Source organism: Rutidosis leptorrhynchoides, chromosome 9 (genome assembly GCF_046630445.1).
Source record: "Rutidosis leptorrhynchoides isolate AG116_Rl617_1_P2 chromosome 9, CSIRO_AGI_Rlap_v1, whole genome shotgun sequence".
In the NCBI taxonomy this organism is placed as follows: domain Eukaryota; kingdom Viridiplantae; phylum Streptophyta; class Magnoliopsida; order Asterales; family Asteraceae; genus Rutidosis; species Rutidosis leptorrhynchoides.
The window spans coordinates 43,045,666-43,064,870 of NC_092341.1; the positions used below are offsets into that span (position 1 = coordinate 43,045,666).

The 19,205-nt window shown below is 39.4% G+C and overlaps 2 protein-coding genes across 2 annotated transcripts; both read left to right on the forward strand.

Moving 5' to 3' along the window:
* Positions 1-9,463: 9,463 nt before the first annotated feature.
* Positions 9,464-10,450, forward strand: LOC139867983 (uncharacterized). The gene has a single exon (XM_071856326.1). The coding sequence runs from the start codon at positions 9,464-9,466 to the stop codon at positions 10,448-10,450; it is 987 nt and encodes a 328-aa protein (XP_071712427.1).
* A 7,476-nt stretch (positions 10,451-17,926) lies between these two features.
* Positions 17,927-18,994, forward strand: LOC139867984 (F-box/LRR-repeat protein 25-like). Its single transcript, XM_071856327.1, has one exon. It carries the CDS (start codon positions 17,927-17,929, stop codon positions 18,992-18,994), a length of 1,068 nt encoding a protein of 355 aa, XP_071712428.1.
* The last annotated feature ends 211 nt before the right edge of the window (positions 18,995-19,205 follow it).

Consider the following 19,205-nt stretch of genomic DNA (forward strand, 5'->3'; position numbering starts at 1 on the left):
AAGATATGAATTTTGTCTATACACTATTCATGCAGTCAATGCAGTAAAACGTGTCTAGACTAAGAATAATGAGTAAGTGATTTCCTAAGGAGGATAAGCAGATGATCTTCGACAAAAATGATAAGCAAAACTTTTGATATGCAGACACGGTCGAAGTCCAGACTCACTAATGCATCCTAACAACTATCAGTTAGACATACTAATGTAAGACCTGGTTCACTAAGACCATCGCTCTGATACCAACTGAAAGGACCCGTCCTAATCCATCCGGACGAAGTCCATATCGATTATAAACTATTCACAACAGTTGATTACATCGAGAGGTACTTGACCTCTATATGATACATTTTACAAACATTGCATTCGTTTTGAAAAGATAATCTTTCATTTCATCAGAAGTTGACAGACATGCATACCATTTCATAATATATCCAACTATAATTGACTTAATAATGATCTTGATAAACTCAACTACTTGAATGCAACGTCTTTTGAAATATGTCATGAATGACTCCAAGTAATATCTTTAAAATGATCAAATGCACAGCGGAAGATTTCTTTCGTACCTGAGAATAAACATGCTTTTAAGTGTCAACCAAAAGGTTGGTGAGTTCATTAGTTTAGCATAAATAACCATTTCATAATTTTAATAGACCACAAGATTTCATATTTCCAATTCTCATAAACATACGTCTCATACATAGAGACAAAAATATCATTCATATGGATTGAACACCTGGTAACCGACATTCACAATATGCATATAAGAATATCCCCATCATTCCGGGATCCTCCTTCGGACATGATATAAATTTCGAAGTACTAAAGCATCCGGTACTTTGGATGGGGCTTGTTGGGCCCGATAGATCTATCTTTAGAGTTCGCGTCAATTAGGGTGTCTATTCCCTAATTCTTAGATTACCAGACTTAATAAAAAGGGGCATATTCGATTTCGATCATTCAACCATATAATGTAGTTTCAATTACTTGTGTCTATTTCGTAAAACAGTTATAAAAGCAGCGCATGTATTCTCAGTTCCAAAAATATATATAAAAGGGGAGTAATGAAAACTCACTTAATGTATTTTGTAGTAAAAATACATACAACGATATTGAACAATGCAGGGTTGCCCTCGGATTCACGAACCATTGTAAAAACACTTTCCTAAAAATTTCTGACCAAAGCGAGGCTCGAACCCGAGACCTCTCGGTTTAGCATAACACCCAGAACCAACCATCTGTTTACTTCTTTTCTGATTTATACTCAACTTTAATTTTTATAAACCTGCCTTGTATGTCTCTTCTTCTTCAAGGCAACAATCGATCAGAGAACTCACACCATATTTACAACAATGATTTAAAATTTAAAGTAAGCTTTGAAATTCATTTACAGATGACCTGTAATGGGTGTCTGTTCAATTAAACAAAAAAATATATATAAATATCAAACAATTCTGTTACTGCTCGAAAATAAAAAAAATATGAACTTTAAATCGGTTTTCAAATTCCAGAGGGTTTTAGACAAGAGTTAAAACATGAAATGAGTTCCAAATCGTTCATGTAATCTTTCTGAAACATCAATTTGATTCAAAACATCAAACTCTTTATGAATTTCACTACGAACAACATCTTTGACTTTTTAGGAAATTAACTTTGACCTCAAAATTCATACACGATTTTAAGAATTGGAATTCAAGTTTTTGCAGATAGTTTCAATAAAGGATTCTTAACAAAACTACAATTTTAGATTTTGAATTTAATGAAGAAATCGGGCTGTTGCAATAATAAACCAATAACAGGGAAACCGACGGGTTCCTTGTGCTTTTTGTTGAAAAAATCAATTTGATGGGGTCTGTAAGGATTTTAATTTGATAAGATAATAACAGAACTGAAAGTGTGAATCCAATTCATCGAATAATTTGTTTATTACCTCGCTACTTGATCGACAGGATCCACATCATAAACAAAAAAAATGAAAATAAAGAATATAAAAAAAAAGAAAAAAAACGTACCATTCCTAATATAATTTGGGTGTTATTGTGACTTATTGGAACTGAATCATACTATATTACAGACCTAAAACAAATTAGGATAAAGTTTGATTGCAACTTGTAACCACTTGTACGAATTTGTTGTTTTTATATGATTAATATTAATAATTAATATAATAATTATATTAATACTAATACTAAATAATAATAATACAAATACAAATAATTATTAATAAAGTTTTGTTAATGGTAATAATAATACTAATGGTAATTGTATTTATAAAAGTAATAATAATAGTATTAATCATAATAACTAATGATATTTAAATTACAGTTAAATAATAATTTTACCCATTCTTATAGAAATATTTATGTTTTTAGTATTTATCTTGATAATCATAACCTTAAATTTATTAAAATTTAATATTTAACATTTATTAATATTACTGGTAATAATATTAATAATTATGAAAGTAGTAATAATATAATTTGTCGTTACCATTATATTTTAAACTTGGAATTATATTTAATATATTTATTTTACAATTTATTACTTATGTAGTATTTACTAATTATGTATTATGTATAATTGAAAATATATGCACTATATCTAAATTAAATAATTATATATAGAAATCATACATTTTATATATATATATCCATTTTAATATTTGCTTAACTATTTTTTTTTAAATATAAATTTACATTTTTAATTTCCATTGATTAAAGTATAATCCATTAATTCAAAAATTGTTAATTATATATATATATATATATATATATATATATATATATATATATATATATATACAACATAATTAGTCACATACAATTGTTCGTGAATTGTCGAGCATAGTCAAAGATCAACTGTACATATGAACACAGTTCAAAGTTTTTGAGATTCGGTTTAACAGACTTTGCTTATCATGTCGAAGTCATATAAAGATTAAGTTTAAAATTTGGTCGGAAATTCCCGGGTCATCACAAGTCGACCACCAAAAGACATCGATTTTGATTTCCAATCCGATAATCGTCCCCGAAACTTTTCAATGTATGGATCCCAATCCTTTAATTTGTTCATTTTCGATCCAATCGGCAGCCCTAGATAGTTCATTGGAAAGCTGCCCATTATACATCCAATTGCCGAGGCTGTTGCTTCGATACATTGTAAAGAAACACGGATGCCAAAAAGGCAGCTTTTTGCAAAGTTGACTTTTAGGCCTGATAATTTTTCAAAGCATTGCAATATTTTCATTAGATTAAGTACGTTTCTCCCACTCCATTCCCCGAATAAAATAGTGTCGTCCACGTATTGGATGTGTGATACAACAACTTTTTCCGAGCCAATTTCCACACCCTTAAATAAACCCTTTTCGATGGCACTTTTAAATAAGAGACTAATACCTTCAGTGGCGAAGATGAAAAGATATGGCGATAATTGCCGAACACCCCTTTTTAGCACGAATCCTTTGTCGGGAACCCGTTAACGAGGATTGAGACTGATGCCGAATTTAAGCAAGATTCAATCCATGAAACCCATCGAGATCCAAAGCCCATTGCCTTCATAACCATTAAAAGATAATTCCAATCTAAACTATCAAATGCCTTAGCATTTATGTATGTTCGAATTTTAAATTCGCTTCTTGTAAAACTCATTAAAATGATCACATAAACATTAAAATCGCTCCTTAGAAAACATATAAACAAATGTGTCATTGGGGAATGACCATTACAAATTGAGACAAATACAATAAATTAGACGAACAAAATCGTCATCTTAAAACTAAACATTCCTAAATAATATCCACAGTTAGGATAACGAAATATATAATAGATGAGAGTGACAATATCTATCTACAATAATACTGTACTAATTAAAATAGTTAATTACAGAGTATTAATCATTCATATAACATTAAACCATCCTCATTTATTCGAGTGGTTAACACCTTTTCCTGAGTGTTTGGAGGCCTCGAGTTCGAGCCTCAATTGGGGATTTAATAATGTAATTTACTTTGCAAATGATTATGGAATCCTTTTCGGTTTATTGAACATGATGGGTTATGCTCATATTTAACATGGTACCTTCAAAGGGTTTTCTTTAAGTGTAATTTCCCTTTATACTTGTGCATTGGGATGATGGTGGGGAGGTCTCAAGTTCGAGTCCCTCCCCTAAAAAATATTCGTGGGATTTATTTCCTGAAAGCCAGATTGCCCCGGGGAAGGTTTTACCGACCCGTATTCAAGACAAAGATCCGACTGCCTGCCCCTCGGGATGATTTAAGGTTCGAATCCCTGTAATGAGGTTCGGGTTTTGTGACGATCGCTCCAAATCCATATGGACAATACCTCATTCATTGATTTCATTGCGAGGTATTTGACCTCTATATGATACACTTTGTAAACATTGCATTCTTTTGAAAAGGCACACCATAAATGAATATTTAAATCAAAGGTTTTCGACATATGATGATTTCTACATATAGACAATCACCGTAAATAATAGTTTACAATAGTACTTCCGTTGACAATGCAGTCAAAATAAGATACATGGTGATGATTTGGTGAATGCAACGTTTCCTTGAAAAGTATGTCATGTAAGACTCCATGCACATAACTTGTCTAACATATAAGCAACAGCGGAAGACTTCTAGTAAACCTGAGAATAAACATGCTAACAAGTGTCAACACAAAGGTTGGTGAGTTCATAGTTTTATTGTTTCGTATAATCTGTATGTAAAGGTGAATCACAAGTTTTCAGTTGTTTCATCCAGAAACGTTTATCAAAATATTCTACGAAATTGAGCACCATGGTAACTAAACTTAACGTATATATATTTTATACCCTTTGTATAATCATCTTAATAATACACGCAAACCAACGTGTACGCTTCTCAAATAGCATACGTCCGTTAAAAGGCTAGCGCTCTAGCTCGGACGGGGATATCAAGCCCTATGGATCCATATATAACTACTCGCGCCCACCAGTTCTTATAACCGGCAGTTACTAGTTACCAAAGCTAAGGGATTTTCGGTTCAAACTCGGTGTAGAATTTAGTATGTACTTGTGTCCTTTGCGTTTAAAATAAAGTGCATGTATTCTCAGCCCAAAAATATATATTGCAAAAGCATTTAAAAAGGGAGCAAATGAAACTCACGCATATAAATCTAGTATTTTCAGTATTTATAAACAGTCGCATGTATTCTCAGCCCAAAAATATATTGAGTAAAAGGGATCATATGAAACTCACCTTAGCAACACATAAGGTCATTCACTGAAATGTGACCGAAACTCGAAATGCAAAATAATCGTAGATCTCAACGTATCAATATTGTGATTCAATATTGTAGGAAAGGACGTAGACGCAACGGAGATGATAAACATTAGTTTGACTCACGAGCAATACCCTCGAACAATATCCATAACCTCCATAACTATAACCCATAATTTCTGTAGCTAAAACCCATTTGAAAACTTATTTTGAAATCACCCGAGCATATTCCCGTCGTAGTATTTTATGTATATATGTAGTAATAATAATACTACTAATTATAATAAGATTACTAATAGTAATATTAATAACCTTAATATTAATAATAATAACATAAATAATAATATACAAAGTAGATAGATAGATGGATATTTGCGTTTGATAAAAGAGGAAGTGAGAAGGGATCATATACTCCCGAGAAATGTATCATGCATGTGTTTTTGTAAATTATCGACATATGATCATATATATATATGAATATTATAATAATATAAATATAATATAATAAAGTAATAATAATAATATATTAAATAAAAAAAGATAGGAAACGTGCATAAATAGTAAAGCCGCCATCACTTTTTATGTCGACAAACTTTTTATATCGACAAACATTACGCGTTTCGCGTAGATAGGTACGCGGTCCGCGTATGGTGTCTTCACGAAAGTTGTAGATTTTTGAGTTATGGACGTCTGGACACCAGAATCACCCTTTTTCGAGTTAGTATGATTTAGTTATGATTTTTCTCGTGCAAGTGCGCAGGTTTAGTGATTTCCATCATTTTAACTTGAAATCTTGAGATAAAATGTTGTAGTCTGTTGGTGCTCATTAGAAACCTTTATTTTATCTTTATTTTCATTTTCATATCATTGAAAATCCATAAAAACATTTTAACAATCAAATTCTATTATATCGAAAAACGTGTCCATACTAAATCGAATAACTATAGTTCTCTAAAACTAATTACATTCACATCTTTTTATCGAAACGTTATAATAATTAAAAATCTATTATTTCGAAGAATGCTTTCATATATTTGAACTAAATCGAATAAATATAATTTAGTTTTCCAGAATTAGTTATATTCAAATTCATTCTTTAAACGGTTTCATCTATGTCGTAAAACGTTTTCAATATTAAGAAAACTAAATAATTAACTTTATCAAAAGACACGAGACAATCATTGTGTTGAAAGTTAATCTCTACTAACCTTTGTCTAGTAATCGTTAATTGAAATATTTGTTCTTACTTGTAGGTCACTTTACCATTTATTCCGAATATCGTTAAAAAGGAAAGGTTTCCTAAATCAAAGTGGACCTCTCAATAGAGACTCACGATCATATAATGTATCTGATAAATCAATCATTTGATATTATCTTTTAATTTCGTTGATAATTATATTAAACCTGTATCGAAACAAATACGTTCGTGTAAAGTATTATACGTCTAATACTTTGTTAACGTTTTCAAGTTATAATATATACACATATACATATATAATCATGTCCGTTCATATAATGGTTCGTGAATCATTGGAATTTGGTCGAGGTTAAATGAATGTATAAACATAGTTTAAAATTATTGAGATTCAACTTAACAAACTTTGCTTATCGTGTCGAAATAATATAAAGATTAAAGTTTAAATCTGGTCAGAAATTTCCGGGTCATCACAGGTTTCCTGCCCGAAAGCGCGTGCGTGCGTGGCGAATGAGAGTATTCGATGTCAACAACTTGCCTTTCAAAAAAATATCCCGAGGTTTCTTCCTACCATGAGATGTGACTTCATGTATATGATCGGGTGGGTGGTTAATGGTCCCGTCAGCGACCTTAATATCGCTAAAAATTATTAAATAAAAATATAATTAAATTAACTAAATAATTAAATCCTTCTCATAATTTTCCTTAACTATTACTTTCTCTAGTTCTTTTAGTTTGGTGTGCAAAATATAAAAATATATAATCAAGGATAGTCCATGTAGTTTGTAACAAAAATCATTGCTAGTCCTTGTATTTTTTTTTTAATCATTGATAGTCCATGTGGTTTGCACTTCAATCAAGGATAGTCTCTAATGACGTACGTTCCGCCATGGACGTCACGTGAGACGCATGGCGTATCCTGTAGCTGGACGTTTAGCTTCAGCTCCTGGTTGGATACCAAGTCAACGTCGCTCTTAGGCTACGATTATCCCTACGCTACGCCACCCGTAGCGTACCGTTAACCATTTGACTTGGTTTACACAGCTACTTGTCCTTCCGACAAATCAGGAGAACGTGGAGCAGTTATTGGGCATGATTAGAGGATTCCAGGAGTGGTAATCGTGGTTTAGTGGGCTAGTGGTGGTTATCCTTGGTAACCGCCATCTTATGCCTATAAATACTGCTCATAATCACACATTTAGCAATTAATCAACATTTTACACTTACCACCGCTGATTACTCTTCTAAGCTCACCTTGGAGGCTCGGCAAAAGTTAACCACCACATCACCCCTCATACTCATCACGTAAACCGAAGGAAACCCTTCCGAATGTTAGTCATTCAACTAATTACACTCAAATCAATTTTGGTTTGATCATTTGGCGCTATCCGTGGGACCATTTGATCAACACTTTCACACAAGATGACAGGCGATTCCAACCCATCACCAAATGCCAACAACGGCAAAGAATCGTATGACCCTTTGAAGCCCAATGACGACAGCTCTTTTGAGACACCAGATGACTCCATCAAGCGTACCAGGTTGCAATTTGACGATGATGATGAAACCAATAGGCGTGACGCCGAGGAGGCGGAAAACCCGGAAACTAATTTAAGCCAGCTTAAACCCATCGGCGGTGAAGAAGCGATACGTTTTCTGGAAAAAGGGGGATTCGTTTTACCGTCACTCATGTCCAAAGGCGGCGAAAGGCCAACTGGTATATCCAAAGTTCAACCACGAAGCTCTACACGTCCGGCGTCAGAGACTGGTAAAAGTTCTGGAAAAACCCGAGAGGAAGCACGAAAGGACTTAATTGAGAATTTAATTCTAGCCGCGCCAGAATCTATGAGTGCTCAGGTCGAGCAGCCTGGCGTGGCTGACAACATGTTGAACAATTGGTACGCTATGATGGGAGACAACGTTAAGCAGACGTTTGAGGTTTTCGCGACGTCTGAGAAGTTTACTCGAGAGATAGCCACCCACCCGTTGCCCGCCGTCCTTACTACTCCCCTCACGCTAGGGGTATATGACGGCACCACGGATTCGGAAGACTTCCTGCAGCAATTCGAACACGCTATCAAGACTCAGCATTGGGATAACTCGACGGCGTGCCACATGTTCCCGGGACAGCTCCAAGCCGTCGCGAGAGAGTGGTTTGCGAAATTACCTGCCTTGAGCATATCCAGCTACACGGACCTTAGAACTAAGTTTGTGCAGCATTTCCAGAACTTTAAACGCACCGAACTGACTCACCTAGATGCGCACAGCATCAAGATGAGGTCGCGTGAATCCCTAATGAATTTTACTTCCCGCTTCACAGAGGAATGCTAAAAAATTCCAGATCTGCCTGAATCGCAGCAGATCTCCGCGTACATCATGGAAACTGCCAAACTCGTCATTTGTCGTTGGTAAAATAGATGCGGCGTAAGTTGCCAAAAACGTACGTTGAAGTTGTAAAAATGGTAAAGGATTATGTACGTTCCGAGGAATTTGTAGACGCTGCCGTTGGGGATCACAGCACAACGGACCGGAGCGATAAAGACGACAAGGGAAACATCAAAGGTAATACAGGTAACGAGTATAAAGGAAGTGGCAGCGGCGGCAACAGGGGCTACGGACGTTCCAGTCATAAGTCTGACCACCGTAACAGTTACCGTCCTTATGAACGGTACGTCCCCAAGAGGTTGTCGGCAGTTGAGAAAAGTTTGGTCAAGTCATTGTAAAAAACACCTAAAGAAATTTTGGCAACGGAAGAGATAAGTAAAGATTTCCCGCCACCAAAGCCGATGCAGCCACGTTTCGCTGTAGATGAAAGTAAATGGTGTATTTTTTTATGAAGATAAAGGTCACGACGTGGACGACTGCAGGGAACTAAAGAAGGTGATAGTTGAACGGCTGAAACTGGGGGAACTTGACCATCTAAAACTGTCGCGTGTCAAAGTCCCCGGACAAAGAAATTTGCCTGGCAACGGGGAAAAGAAAAAGCTCCAGAAAAGCACATCCACATGGTACAAATGTGGCACGCGGGTCACGTTCGTAAGGCGGAAGTTTTGGAGGAATGGGAATGTGCCCCTATCACGTTTCCTGCTTTTTGGAGAGTCTGTCCTACCGACTTTCCCGTAACGATAACCGCCACAGTAGGACGATGCAAGGTCTCGAGAATTTATGTAGATACGGGAAGTGCCGTTGATGTCTTATACGAACATTGCTTCTTACAGCTACCACAAGATGTGCAAGACAAACTAATACCCCCACTCCATCCCGTCGCGGGATTCACAGGCGAAACGACTTGGCCTCTGGGTCGAGCAAGCATTGACGTTACGTTAGAGGAAAATACGAAACGACGAACGGTAGCTTTAAACTTTGTGGTTGTCAGAAGCCAGTCAAAGTACAACATTATCATGGGACGGGAAGCATTGTGCGAATTCGGCGCGATAGTATCAACTGTGCATGGCATGATGAAATTCCCAACTCCGTTAGGCGTTGCAACTGTTTTCTCTGATCGGGTCCCGATTGTGGGCCAGGTCAAACAGCCGCTACATCAGATGGAACCGATTGAGCAAGGGGGAAGCGTTATCATCAACCATTCCTTTCCTGAGAAGGTAATACAGATTGGACAATCACTATCCGACGCAACGAAAAGTACATTATGTGAACTCTTGGCGAACAACGCTGACGTGTTTGCATGGCAAGAGTCAGATATGACGGGAGTACCTCGTACTGTTGCAGAACATCATTTAAACGCCAACCCGAGTATGACTCCAGTAAGGCAAAAGAAACGGGGCATGGCTCCGGAGCGTAGCGCCTTCCTAAGGAATGAAGTGGAAAAGTTGGTACAAGCAGACATACTGCGAGAGGTTAAGTACCAAACATGGGTTGCCAATCCAGTACTGGTCAAAAAAGCGAACGCCTCGTGGCAGATGTGTGTCGACTTCAAAGACATCAATAAGGCTTGTCCCAAAGACAACTATCCACTACCAGAGATACACTGAAAGGTAGAGTCATTGGCGGGATTTCGTTTTAAATGTTTCCTTGATGCTTACAAGGGCTATCACCAGATCCAAATGGCGGAACGCGACGAGGACAAAACTGCATTCCACACAGATCAAGGCATTTTTTGTTACAAAAAGATGCCCTTTGGTTTGAAAAACGCCGGCTCAACGTACCAACGGATCATCGACGCTGCATTCAAAGAACAGATCGGTAGAAACGTGGAAGCTTACTTCGACGACATAGTAATCAAAAGTCACGCCGAAACGGACCTTTTGAAGGACATTTAGGAAACGTTCGACTCTCTACGAAAAATCAACATGAAGCTGAATCCGGAGAAGTGTATTTTTGGATTCGAGGGGGGAAAGTTCTTGGGGCACGTCGTCACAACGCGTGGTATACGGGCAAACCCTAAGAAAATTCAAGCTATTAATGAAATGGCAGCACCGCGAACGAGAAAGGTGGTACAAAGTCTGAACGGCAAGTTGGCAGTGTTGTCCAGATTCCTGTCAAAAGCGGCAGAACGGTCACTTCCATTCTTCAAAGTGTTGAAAGACAACGTGGGATGGAATTTTGACTGGACTCCTGAAGCGGATCACGCTTTCCAAGAAATGAAGGCTTTGATAAGGACGTTGCCGACGTTGACGGCACCAGTGCCGGGTAAAGTAACCGTTCCGTAACAATTTTTAACGAATTTATAAATATTGTGATGCTAACATGTTGAGTTCTCAGGCGAAACTTTGACAATTTACTTGGCGGCGGGAACTGAGGCTGTTAGCTCAGTGCTCATCGTGGAGCATGGCGGCACACAGATGCCAGTTTATTTTGTGAGCAAAGTGCTACAACATGGCGAAGTTAACTACAAACCGATTGAGAAGCTTATTTTCGCGTTGGTCCACACCGCAATACGGTTGAGACGGTACTTTCAAGCACACCCAATGCTGGTGCTAACTAATTTGCCTATTAAACAGGTACGGTACGGCGATTGAGACCGGAGCACCTTGGAGGAAATTTATTCTAACAAGTTTTTCATGCAGGTATTGAGCAAACTGGAGGTTTCTGGCAGGCTAGCCAAGTGGGCAATCGAACTGGGTGAACATGAAATCCATTACGCCCACCGTGCCGCTGTCAAAGGCCAGATTATGGCAGATTTTATGGTTGAATTCATATGCGCCGCGCCACCAGCGCCAGTCGTCAAAGAAGTACCAAATATCGTCACGTGGGAACTATTCACTGACGGAGCATCGAGTTCTGATGGGGTGGGTGCAGGTCTAATTTTATTTGGCCCTGACGGAGAGGAACATACATACGCGTTGCGTTTCGAGTTCCCCGCCTCCAATAATGAAGCGAAATATGAGGCATTGTTGTCTGGTTTGAGAATGGCTGAAAAGATGGGAATAAAATACCTAAAGGTGTCGGTTGATTACCAACTCGTGGCGAATCAGATAAATGGGACGTTTGAAGCTAGGGATCCGGCTATGCAAAATTATTTGGCATTGGCAGAAGAAATAGCCAACAAATTCGAGCGTTTCTCAATAACGCAAGTGCCGCGATCCTTGAACAAAAAGGCCGACGCACTCAACAAACTCGCATCAAGCGTGTTCAGCCACTTCGCCAAGGACGTTTGGGTGGAGGTCCTTAGTCAAAAATCCACTGACGTGGTACAGGTATCGACTCGCTTCGATAACAAATACGCTATACGCATAATCTGTTTAAAACACAACGTACACGTCCCGATTTTCTTGCAAAATAATCACAGGAAGCAGCCCCTGTAGAAGAGGTCGAGACGTGGATGAGTCCCATTGTTACGTATCTTAAGAACGGGACGTTGCCAGTCGACGGGGCAACGGCACGTAAGATTCGTATGAAAGCACCTATGTACATGTTAAGGGATGGAGTTCTGTTCAAGAAATCCTTCACGGCACCGCTTTTAAGGTGTGTCGGCCCAAGCGAGACGGAAACAATCGTAAGGGAGGTGCATGAAGGGACTTGTGGCATGCATGCAAGATTTAGGACCGTTGTGGGGAAGATAATGCGGCTAGGGTATTTTTGGTCGTCCATGTACCGTGACACGAAAGAGATTATCAAATCTTGTGCTTCATGCCAACGTCACGCCCCGCAAATTCACATGCCGGTGCATGAACTAATTCCCATGACGTCAGCTTGGCCCTTTTACAAATGGGCAATTGATTTGGTAGGCCCCTTCCCGGATGGAAAACACTTGGTCGTTGCAATTGACTTTTTCACCATGTGGGTTGAAGCCAAACCTTTAAAGAGCATAACGGGTAAACAGATTGTGAATTTTGTTTGGGAGGAAATCGTGTGCCGTTTCAGAATACCACACGAAATTGTAAGTGATAACGGCAAACAGTTTGCTCACGATCCGTTTCGTTCATGGTGTGACGGGTTGAATATCAAACAGACTTTCAGTTCTGTTGCCCATCCGCAGGCAAATGGGCAAGTCGAAGTCACCAACAGAGATATCGTTGCCGGGATAAGGGCAAGGTTGGACATGGACAGGACAGGTTAGGCAGATGAGCTTCCACAAGTATTATGGGCGTTCCGAACCACGCCAAAAGGAAGCAATCGAGAAACGCCATTCAGCATTGTATATGGTACCGAGGCGGTGATACCCGCTGAAATTGCTGTCCCAACCCAACGTGTAGTGCAATTCAATGATGAGTCCAACGTCATTAGCTTGAAAGAAAATTTGGACTTGTTGGAGGAAAGGCGTGACGTAGCCGCTATCAGGGAAGCGTCAAACAAACAGAAAATTGCCAAGTATTACAATCAACGTGTGAAGGAACGTACTTTTCGCCCCGATGATTTTGTGTGGCGTAATAACAACGCCAGCCGGGTCAAGAATACTGGAAAATTGGGACCCAATTGGGAAGGCCCGTATGTGATTGCAGATGCACTTGGCAACGAAGCGTATAACCTAAAGACGCATGATGGCAAATTTGTACCGCGTACCTGGCACGCAACCAACTTAAAGAAGTTCTATGTTTAAATATTTTGAATCGTTTCGTTGAAAATTTTTCTTTCTCATTTTACCAAGTTTGTGATTGATCACCACAAATGTAAGCGCGTCGCGCATTAGACTTCTTTGTTTTCAGTTTTCAATTAAATGCATTTTTCAATCTTCATTACTAATGTATTGTGTAACTATTATGGCCGCGCTTCGGTGTTATAAATGTAAGTCCACTCACAAGTTACTTATGCCATGAACAAAGACATCATCTAATCTTTAGACGGCATTGGCGATGCTAGGCGTATTGGAGGTACGCCTAGCCCTCGGAACGGGATGCCTCCGGATTTCGTATCCGTCGCATTAATCCCAGCACTAAGTAGATGAGTGCAATGTCGACAATCATCAAGTGTAAGCTTGACAAACGGTACGTTGCCGTGACGACGGGGCGTACATATTTATATAAACATGTTTTACAATAGTTGGAACACAAGTAAAATAACAAGAATCATAAGAAATCGATACTTCATTGATTTAATTACACCCATTACATCAGGAACACAAATAAAAATACAGAATTAAAAAAATCCCTACAACTACGGGATCATCTTCTTTACTTTGGCCAAGTTAAGGTCCGGTGTTGACCCAATCTGTTCAATAAACGGCACCTTAATGGTCGTGCAAGCATTGACCGCCACATCATGGAGGTCGTAGGCGTCCTCATCCGCCATCTCTTGGATCGCCTCTGGAATTGGGTCCGACATATCGACATTTTCAATCAATATGGTGTACGCGTCGAAATGCTCCACCTTCTTTGTAGCATCTACCAAATTCTGAAACGGCTGCTTCACCTCCAGTACCTTGAGTGCCTTGAAAAAAATAGAGGGGATGAGGCTGCAAAGCTCTTGAAAATCGTCCGCTGCCTTTTGGTTGGCAGCGGACAATGCTTGGTTCTAGACGGCGAGGAGATCTTTGCTGGCTTTCTCCTCCGCCAGTTCTTTATGCGCCGCCTCCAGGTCCTTTAGCGCAGTTTGTTCTTTTTCGGCGCGCAAGGCCATTTCTTTGATAGCCTTTTGGGCCTCCCTTAGGGCCTGTTTCTTTTCCACCGCTGCTTCGGCAGTGGCTTGCTTAGCCCGCTTCAGCTCCTCCCTAACTTGAACAATTTCAGCATTCAGCTCTTTACCGCAGACCTCCGCGCGACGGGCACGTTGATCCAGTTCAATAGTTCGCTGAAGCTCGTTGCGGATCAGCACCAGCCCTTCATAAATATGCTGAACCCTAGCGTGGTGGACGACACTATCAGGCATTTTTCGGACCGCCTCATAAAGCACCGGAGGGCAAATCCGTTGCAGATACTCAAACTGCGACAGAGCGTCGCTGTGGGACACGTTCCACATGGTCTCCATGTGGCTAAAGGTGGGTTGTTTTCCAAAACCAGGAGAATAAGCCTCCTCCAAAGAAGTGGAACGCTGGCCGGACGCGTCGCCAGAACCGGATGCCGTCAGTTTGTCTTTTTCCGACGCCTTTCCTTGGGCGTCGGATGAATCTTGAAGATGGACGATAGGGACTCCCATGCGTAACCCTGGAGAAATAACAAACTTGATTAGTTTCTCCCATTGGGATTATGGTGACGTAGCGGGGTTATTATCAGGGTTTTCATAATACCCACCTTGGTTGGGAATCTCTTCAAAAGTTTTTAAGTTGCTTTCTGCAACTTCTCGTGGCGTTTTCCTCTTTTTGTGACCGCCAGTCGGGATGGTCACTTTTGGGGGAGAATGGGGGCGTTTCTGCTGTTGTATTTGCTGTTCCGGCTGAATTGTGGGAACATCGACGGATATCGGATCCGGATTGGTGACAGGAGTTGAGCCGGTTGTAGGTTGTGTTGTTGCCACGTCGCTGGCAGCGTTGGTGGATGAACCAGCAGCAACATCATCACCTTTCAAAGGATGACCTTCCGGAAGGTTGGCCTTTGGGAATCTCTTGAAGGAAACGCCATCAAGAGTAGGGCGGCGGAGAACTCTGTTGAAATCCATCTCTGCAAAAGAATAGATGAGTTAAAAAAATTACATGAGCAGAATACTTACAAGTTTAAAGACGTAACGGCACGAAGAGCATACCCCTTTCGTCGCACATGATCAATGGCACTCTGTCACTCCATGGCCAATAATGCTGAACATTGCAGAGTTTCAGCATCACCTCGCCGTAAGGACGCATCTCAAGCGTAGCGTCCTTACACGAATTAAAAAGCTCCCGCTCCCCTTGGTTAAGGTCTGGAATCTTGGAGACGTCTGAGAACGCTTGGAATGCCATTGTGCGAGGTGGGCACGCCCTTCGCCCAGCAGATCGGTCCCGGCAAAAAAGAACATTCCCCTCCAATCATGGAGGGACGGTGACTTCTTAGTGGTAAAGTTACACTTTTTCTCAAAAGTGTACCACCCCTTTCCGGAAGCAGTGAGTTTGAACGTCGCTCGGAAAACGTTCAGACTCGCGGGTCTATTTTATGCCCTTAAAAACATCTCGAATATAGTAACACGCTGCCATGCGTGAGGATGTAATTGCGAGACGCTAATGTGATAATGGTCTAGTACAGCCGTCACGAATGGGCTCAACGGAAAACGCAGGTTGCCCAACGCCACCGCCTTCCAATATAAGGTAAAGTATCCTTGCGACGGCTCGTCGGGACGCTGACCGGGTATCGCTACCATTGTTGGTACGTCTCGAAGTACCGGATACTCGACTATAAATTTCTCCATCTCTTCCGTCGTAACGGTCGTGTTTTCTGTAGAAACGTTAGCCTTAGACATTTTGGTTTACCTTAGAATGAAAACGGCACGCGTATTGAGAGGAGATAAGAAATTGTTTAATAATAAGGAAGCGGAGAAAGAGATGTAAAAATGAGGAGGTAAAAACGCCATATTTATAAAAGAAACTTATTGTGGGCCCAGTTAATGGGCCTTGATCCTGATCGAACACGTGTCCTAGGGATGTTAAACCACAGTCGTTGGATTCGTGGCGTTTCATTTTTACAGCTGTAAAACGTAATGATTGCTGACATCATCCCCTAGCACACCCTATGAGGAAACAAGATATGACGTTTACGGCGTGTCAGTAATGATGGCCTTTTATAATATTTTATTCAATATAGTTTGGTTACAATCAAAGGCAATTTGATTCCAACTAAACTGGGGGGACTTAATGACGTACGTTCCGTCATGGCCGTCACGTGAGACGCATGGCGTATCCTGTAGCTGGACGTTTAGCTTCAGCTCCTGGTTGGATACCAAGTCAACGTCGCTCTTAGGCCACGATTATCCCTACGCTACGCCACCCGTAGCGTACCGTTAACCATTTGACTTGGTTTACACAGCTACTTGTCCGTACGACAAATCAGGAGAACGTGGAGCAGTTAGTGGGCATGATTAGAGGATTTCAGGAGTGGTAATCGTGGTTTAGTGGGCTAGTGGTGGTTATCCTTGGTAACCGCCATCTTATGCCTAAATACTGCTCATAATCACACATTTAGCAATTAATCAACATTTTACACTTACCACCACTGATTACTCTTCTAAGCTCACCTTGGAGGCTCGGCAAAAGTTAACCACCACAACACCCCTCATACACATCACGTAAACCGAAGGAAACCCTTCCGAAGGTTAGTCATTCAACTAATTGCACTCAAGTCAATTTTGGCTTGATCAGTCTCTTTCACTAATGGCCGTTAAATCTCTCCGTTAATCATGTCATCTGCAAGACATGTGAAGGTAAATCAGAGGGTATTTTTGTCTTTTCCTTGATCTTCATTCTGAAGCTCTTCAACTCAGGGGATCGTTAAAAACTTCCGAGATGAAAAAGAAGATAAAAGGAATAGATAAAAAGACGAATATGCCTTCCGACATCACATGTTTGGCACACTAATTGATTAATGGATATATTTGACGTCCGTTAGTGAGAGGGGTTATCATTGATTGTGGCGTAAATCACATGGACTATTAGTGATGGGGAAAAAAATACAAAGACTAAATGATTTTTGTTATAAACCACGTGAGCTATACTTGATGTTACACCTAATATCAAATCTGCATTATACTCCGTATTAGTTAAAGATTCCTATTCATGCGATTTCAAGAATACTAGTACAATAAGTTTCTAGGCGGTCACTGTTTGAGCTAGCTATTAGTTAATTTACCAAACGTAATAAGCAAACATACGCTTGAGCTGGGCCAGAAATATTAGGCCCAAATATTGTCTTAATATATATATGTAAGACAACATCAGCATATTCATAAACCATAAATCGATAAATCGCATCGACAGTAAACTCGTACAGAGAGATCGAATTAACGATAAATCCTACAGAGAATTCGCATGAACACCAGGTAAATTTTCAGCAAAAACTTCGTATATTCTTTATATTGTTAGTACTTAGTAGAATATAAATATATAAGTTTAGTGAATTCATCGATTAAGAGTCTTTAAGATCATATATTGACTTTGTTTTTGTTCAATCTTAATGAAGTTTGGGAAGAGAATCAGGCTAATCCGTACAACACAATTAGAAGATATTCCGGTGGAGTTAATCCACCGTATACAGTCATTCTTGCCGGAAAAAGAAGCTGCTCGCACGTGCGTTTTATCGAAATCATGGTTACATGCTTGGTCAACTATCCCTACCCTCAGGTTTACACAAAAACAAGAAAGTGGGAACATGAATTTGATCGATCGTACTCTTGTACGCTACTTTCGGGACAACATGTCGATTGAAAGTTTCCATCTTGATATCGAGATCAAGAATCAAGAATCGGCTTTTATTGTCGAAACATGGATTCAACAGCTTGTTTCCAAACGTAGTCTTAAAGAACTTCACCTCACAATTAAAAGTGATGAATGTTTATTTACATTGTCACATGAGATATTCTTGAGCGAAAACTTAAAAACGTTAAGGTTAAGAGGTGATCGTTGGTTTGTTAGTAATCTTAAATTAGTTAAATGTGTGTTCTTACGAGAACTCGAGTTAATGGACTTTGAAATAACCGAAGATGTAATCGATAACTTAACGAATGTTTTTCCTTTACTTGAGAAGATAAACCTTTCGTGTCTTTCAGGACTAACAACCGTTAAAGTTAAAAACTTTCGTTATCTTCGTGAACTTAGAATAGCGCCGAGAGAAGAAATTCATTTGGAAATTGACAATGTCCCAAACCTTCGTTTGTTTCATTACAATTCATTGTTCAATTGTTTGAACAAGATTGTATCGTATAGTAATGTGGATTCGTTAGGTAACGTAAAAGAGTTAGTTTTAAGTGGAATGAGTATGGATGATGATCCGTTTTTTGACTCAATGATCAGTTCGATTTTTCCTTCACTCGAGATTTTGACCCTCGAAAACCCTTCTTGGAGTAAGAACACTTTGAACATGTCAAACGTTGTGTTAAAGAAATTAACCCTACGGTTAGGTGAATACAAACCGATCAAAGTACAAATTAACGCTCCAAATCTAATATTGTTTTGTTATAAAGGCTACACAATTCCTAATCTCGAATTTTTAACTGTGTCCCCAAACGAGTCAGCCTTAAACTGAAGTTGACTACTTCGATTGATAATTCATTCTTTCGTAAGATGAGGGAAGCACTTGACTTATCAACCAAGTTCGACGTTAAAATATGCTTCAGTTCTGATTTCGTGTTGCCATTGAACATTGACGTTGTTGATTTAAGAAAACGATGTTTAACACCTGCAACAAATGTGGAAAAACTAACGTTTAAATCAGATTCAACGTTGTGGGAGAAGGA

Excerpts from the sequence above, each read along its gene's own strand:
- LOC139867983 (XM_071856326.1), top strand. The coding sequence starts at position 9,464 with ATGGTACAAATGTGGCACGCGGGTCACGTTCGTAAGGCGGAAGTTTTG.
- LOC139867984 (XM_071856327.1), top strand. The coding sequence starts at position 17,927 with ATGAAGTTTGGGAAGAGAATCAGGCTAATCCGTACAACACAATTAGAA.